Source organism: Anneissia japonica, unplaced genomic scaffold (assembly GCF_011630105.1).
Source record: "Anneissia japonica isolate Jap-2015-1 unplaced genomic scaffold, ASM1163010v1 scaffold1272_len640109_cov177, whole genome shotgun sequence".
Classification (NCBI taxonomy): domain Eukaryota; kingdom Metazoa; phylum Echinodermata; class Crinoidea; order Comatulida; family Comatulidae; genus Anneissia; species Anneissia japonica.
In genome coordinates, this window is record NW_022700814.1 from 556458 (window position 1) to 563052 (window position 6595).

Genomic DNA, 6595 nt, shown 5'->3' on the forward strand with positions numbered 1-6595 from the left:
TCATCATTATATACTCTGTGTACAGTATATGTTATTTCACATGCTTATTATTGTTATCACCTATATATTACTAACACTATTTTTATGTGAATTTTAATTATTATTACTGTAATATTATTAGTGTTGTTATTGTTGCTACTGTTATGATTTCTGTATCATTATTATGTAATTGCTATGAAAAAAATAGATGTTATAACATTTAATTATTATTGAACATTAGTATTATTGTTAATATGTTAATTATTTTCATCATGATATATTGTATGTAAAATATATGTTACTTTACATGCTAACCATTTTACTACTCATTTAGGCTCAGAAGGAGCAGTACCTAAACTACAGACGTGTATACCACGACGACACTCAAGACATATTTGCAGCCAGACGTAGACAGGCAGACAAGCGTACCAAGGTACCCGTAGTGCCCACAGGGCCAGGCCTGTTCGACAACAACTCATACGCCACGGCTATAGCAATGGCAGCTGCTATGCAGTCGGCTCAGAAGCCTTCAGGTAAGTCAAGCAGGGTTCACTAATTCCAATGTTTGTTCCAATGTTATAATTCCTTATAGTCAATACTGATTTTGCACTTTTTAGATTGATGGATTACAATGGAAATCATGATTTTCCTAAATTTTTGTTACACATCTCTCTTAAAATTCAAGTACATATTGTTTGCTCATACAAGGGGATGCCATATGACATCATCATTTCCATATATGGGTGGTACACATACAAATTTGTCACATAGAAGTTAACTAAGTTTGACATGCTGTTCGGTGGTTAATTATAGATTTTATTCCTCTGCAGGTCTTGCAACTGGTGGGTTAGGATTTGGCTTTGGGGCTGGAGGTACAACAGCTACTGGAGGTGCTGGGTTTGGTGGAGCAGGACTGTTTGGATCTACAAATCCTGGCCTAGGTACCGGAGGGAGTATGATTCGACCCCTTAGTAACCAGACCACTAGTGGTTTTGGGTCTGGTTTTGGAAATGCAGCAAAAACCGGATTTGGTGGTACGGGGAACACATTTGGCACAAGCACTGGTTTTGGAACCAGCACTGGTTTTGGTAAAACATCTGGTTCAACGTTTGGCTCCTCAGGTTCATCGTTCGGTACATCTGGCTTGACACTTGGCAGTGGATTGCCCTCATCTAACAAACCGACTAACCTCTCTCTTAGTGGTAGCTTAAGCGCCGGACCAACATCTACCGGATTCCCAGGATTTGGAAGCTCTATTACGGGTAAAAAACGTGGATTTTGACAACGCCATCACATCCAGTTATAAATTACTATTTTGTATACAATGATGTCTTATTAGTGCATATGTATAGCAAATAGATATTCTTTAGTGCAGATGCATCAACCACAACATTATGCTTTTCTTAATCTACACAATAAATAAATCAAATTTTAAAAAGTACTCGGGCTATTTTACTTTCTGTTGTCATGCTGGAAAACTAATGTTTATTTTTTGGCACAGTGCCAAAATGCTAAATGAAAATGTGTGTATTTACTCCTGCATCTAAAATCTATTATCAGAAAAAATGAAAAAATGATTGATTGATTATAAAATGTTCAAATCTATGAATTTCATCAAAATGTTTTTTACATGTTTTTAAAGCCTTTGCCATTAAAAATACTTAGTCTTAGAAATATTGAGTTTCTGGCATATTTTTTTGTGCATACTTAGTTGTGATTTCAATTTCTGTATGTTACAGTGTAACTTTCTGTTTTATGCCATAGGAAACTCTGGTCGGGGAGACAACAAATTTCTGTGTAATTTTTTACAGAATATGAGACTTTCTAAACTTTGTAATCCCTAACATGTTCCTGCTTCCTCCTTGACATTTTTGATGAATTTTGGGTTACTTGCTCTTTATTGCACATAGTGCGTGCCATACCTATCTTCAATAAAAAAAAAAAAAAGCTTTTCTAATCCCTAACATATCGCTCTTTTCTGTTATTAACCCCCTTGACATCTTTGAAGGGTTCTGCAGCAGTGATGACATGTCCCTGTGCAAGATTAATTACTGGGTCATTTGATGTTAAGTGTTAAATAAGGCCCATAGCCTAAGTAACAATTAGGGGTTTGGCATCAGTGTCTATAATACACAAAGATGTCTGACAACAGCAATTGTCTACAATTTTTCTGATTCATGGTATCTCTTGTATAAAAGGTTATATAAAACCCACAAAATATCAGCTCAGGCATTTATTTACTTCTATTATATTCTGTCAGAAATATCAGAATGATAATGAATAAAAAATAATACAATTAAAATAAAACCAAGTAAAAAAAATTACCCCTGCTTAGCATTATTACCCCCCGGTCACTGGATCAAGTAAATACGGAACACATGCATTTTCTATAGTCAATGCCATTACTTTTTTTTACAACATTTTAACTTTGTAAGACCATTTCACCACACCGAGACTACAGTAGCCTGAACATTGCCTCAAGTAAATTGCAGCACAATGACAGGTCATTACAAAAGGCTTAAACGCTTTACCTAAGACTCTCCTCTTCCTCTCAAAGCCCCTGGAAACTATGACGTTTTGTTATTCCTTGTTACACAAGCTGTATTTGATTGAATTCATTCAGTTTTCGTTCAGAAAAAAATATAAAATTACACAATTGAAATGAAGACTACAATCAATAATTAATCATCTGAAGCCTTTATGGGTGGTGGGGCTGCAGAAACTTGCTTGCTGTATTATGTTTCTAATAGTATTTATTAAATTATAATGAAATTAAATGTTTCCTACTTAATATTTAAGTAGGAAACATTCAATTTAATTATAATTTTTAAAGGCCTATTGAACGGGCCCATACCAGTGCTTTTGCAGTGGCTACACACCCCGTCCAATATGCTATTGTCATGGAAATCGGCCTTCCCGTCGGGAACATCAAATCCCCGACCCCGGTCGAGACGACATTGGACCTTCTTTCGAGCATTTCCTGTACAGTGTTTAAAGAATCGGAATTGGCTAGATCTTTTCTGTTTAAAACGCGTCCTTTATTTTTTGTAATATTTAAATTAAATATAGGCCTAGTAAAATTAATAAAAAATAATGAATAAAATATTAAATGTAGGTAAAAATAAATCAAAAAGATAAAAATAAACATGAATACATAATAATATTTTTTAATTAAATGCAACCTAGGACACTTTACTGCATCTTATCTATTAAAATACAATAAATTTCGTTATTTTCCGTCCGATTAGAGGTTTCTTTAAATTTCGCGGGTTCAGAACAACAGGGAAATACTGACGTGCCATTTTAAATTTTTCTGAGAGGTTTTAACAGGCATTTTGTCCACTTAAGATCCACCAACCTCCTCACTCTGTCCTCACCACTGCTTTAATGTTATGGCCATACCAACAATATGATGATCGAATCACTGGCCAATAAGAAACTGGAAATTGTAAACGCGTACGGTACGTGTGATTGGTTGATGATAGAAACGCCCTCAACTTGCTAACCGATAGCGCTTGCTAACCGTTAGCGTATCTGGATACCGCTAACGGTTAGCGCTAACCGATCGGACGTTCTCACGCAGGTGCTAACGGTTAGCGCTAACGGTTAGCTCAGGATCTGGATACTAGGGCTCTCGTGAGAACCAGGCTTACAAATCTCCTGGATGCCTGGATGTGAAACACCTAATACATTTAGCTTTTCTCTGGTAGGCCATATTGTATTTTAGATGATTTTATATTATATTAAATACTTCGTGTGTTTTAGCTTTAGTAGTAACCGTATTATCAACAATTGTGTATATAAAGTTCATCATATAAATCACTACTTGTTTGACAGGCGAATGTCACTATCAAGGACTTGGTTGGCTAATATTGAAATCAACATCATGACCCCAGCATTGCACCAAACTATCCAAATATGGTTATTGCATCCTTGTTTTAAATTTTAGAATTTTAACTAGTCCTGTCTAATCTTTTCTTTAGCCGGGCACTGCGTCCGAGTTCAATTAGCATTGGATATAATCACATATTGCCTAATAAATCAGTGGCGTAACGACTAGTCATGCGGCCCGGGGGCGAGGAAATGCTGGGGGCCCATTGTATATCATCAAAGTATTTTCGCTCACAAAGGGATTGGTAATTTCTAGAAATAGGCCTAAATTGTTATGGCTATAATTATATAAGACTATTATATAATTGTCATGCAATGTCCAAAATATGAAGCGACTATTTAACAATAACAATCAACAAATACTGTACTTTTCACACACACATTTTAAAATTACTATTTGCGTGCAACATATTTTAATTAGGTCTACACAACTCGTCATTTGCGTACAGTATGTGCACTTCCTTTGCGTGCATAGATTACATGCTTAATCATGAATGTACAGTATTGATTCCCAATGAAGCTTTGGCAAAGATATAAAAAAATAACTCCAATCTTCTGCTAAATTTATCGTATTTCCTTAAAGTGTAATCAACCTCGTATATCTTGGCACTAGAGGACTTTTCAAGTACTAATCGTATTAAGTCCGCGCCACTGCTTTAACTTTCTCCAGGGACGTGCTAGGATTTTGAAAAGGGGAGGAGGGTGGGGAGGGGGAAGCAGTTATGTGAGGTATACGTAGGAACCCGGTGGGGTCCAGGCGGCAAATCCCCCTGGGAAGTAGGGCACTTTGAAAGTTTTTAGCACTGTCTTGAGAGGATAAAGGTAATATTATAATACACGCATCATACATAATATTTAATTAAGCAAGCCTAACGATAGTCACATAATAATTCAACAGTGGCGGATCCAGGAATTCAAAAGAGAGGTGACCCCGGAAGGGGATTTTCTGACTTAGAAACCACCCACTTCAGCCCCACCATGGTTTGGGTTGCTAAGAAAGATCGACTATTTTTTTTATTGATTTTCACAATGAAGCTTTGCCAATATAAAAAAACTCCAATCTTGTGCTAAATTTATCCTATTTCCTTAAAGTGTAGACAACCTTGTATATCTTGGCACTAGAGGAACTTTTCAAGTACTATAATCACTTTACCTTAGATTCTCCTTTTCCTCTCCAAGTCCCTGGAAGCTCCGACGTTTTATTTTTTCTTTTTACACAAGCTCTATTTGATTGAATTAAAAAAAATATATGTGTGCTGATTTACGTTTTCAGTTTTTGTTCAGAAAAAAATATTAAATTACTCAATTGAATATATGACTATATAACCTCCATCAGTAAAAGTGACTCCTTGGCCTGGGGCCCATCTATTTCAAATTCCTGGATCCGTCACCGATATAATATAATTTATCAACACAATAGCAAACATGATTAAATACGAGCAAATCTTTAAGTCCGCAAGGAAAATAGTGACCGGTGGGACCAAAAAAGGGGCCACCATTCTCGAAAGGCCACAGGGCCCCGCCCTCAGCGTTACGCCAATGACCATATAGATCTTATTAATATGTGTGTGTGTATACCATAGAAAATAAAGCTTAAAAACACTGTCTTGAAGTATGTAGGCCTACTTTAATACTTCAAAGCCGTGATTCACAACCACCTCAGCCCCACTATGGTGGGGCTGAGGTGAGAACATTTAAGGAAATATACCTCTAGATGGCTTTTGTATAGTAAAATTCATCATCATCATCATTCAAAATGAAGCGCCAACGGCATGATTTTTTTCAGAGATCTACTTAATATCCAGGACAACTTAGGCCTAACCATAGGCTACTAAGCTTTAACTATACTAATAATTATGATTTAAAAAAAAAAAAAAAAAAAAAAAAAAAAATTATTTTTCGCCTTTAGCACGATTTTTTCACTTTTTAATATTAAAATATTAATGTCTATTATCATTATCACCATTGTCATCATCATCATCATCATCATCATCATAATCGTCATCATCATTATTATTACTAGTACTAGTAGTAGTATATTAATTTAAACCTTATAAAAGCTTGCAAAAGGATGAAAACCAAAACTGAACCATACATTATAATATCTCTGTATCTTAAAAGACATGGCCTGGGATTTATGGATTTAAGACGAATTTAAGCTGATTTTTTCGTTGAGTTTGATAAATCCACCCCGAGCGGTAAAGCCGTTATATACTCCCAAATATTTTATTTTTTGGATTATAGTTTATATCGTTTATTAGTAGACGTTTATTGTGGGTTTTTATCAAGGCACGGGTCACGAACATGATATAGTAGGAGTCAATTAGAATATACAGCATTTAATTCATCACCAAAATCCGTGTTTTGTTTGATATTTTTTTGTTTTTTAGTTTTTTAGTTTTTATTTGTAATCGCATAAAAAGTGACAAGTCGTCCTCGGAGTTGACTATTACTATCACATAGCGTGGTCAACAAAATGATGTATAATATACCATGATCATTTTATATTTATTTTTTGCGTAAACAATTCACGCTTAGGCCTATGTGTATAATGTGTGCTGATGCATATTTACATATTTAGAAGTAATTCATTTTGAGTGATCCCATGAAAGAATTTGTATTGGCTAGCAAAAAAAAGCTTTAAAATACTAACACTGTGTACAAAGAGAGGGTGTGGGGGGGGGGGCTCGCACTGCTCCCCCTGGATACGTCCCTGATGCATGAG

At 35.5% G+C, this 6595-nt stretch overlaps 1 protein-coding gene across 2 annotated transcripts in view; it reads left to right on the forward strand.

The window, feature by feature from the left end:
* Positions 1 to 1653, forward strand: part of LOC117103440 (nucleoporin p58/p45-like) — a 6809-nt gene extending 5156 nt beyond the window's left edge. For both annotated transcript variants that reach the window (XM_033243998.1, XM_033243999.1), the window contains 2 exons: positions 314 to 512; positions 810 to 1653. In XM_033243998.1, the coding sequence (XP_033099889.1) occupies positions 314 to 512; positions 810 to 1261 (651 nt within the window). In that variant the 3' untranslated portion in view covers positions 1262 to 1653. The remainder of the gene's footprint in view (positions 1 to 313; positions 513 to 809) is intronic.
* The last annotated feature ends 4942 nt before the right edge of the window (positions 1654 to 6595 follow it).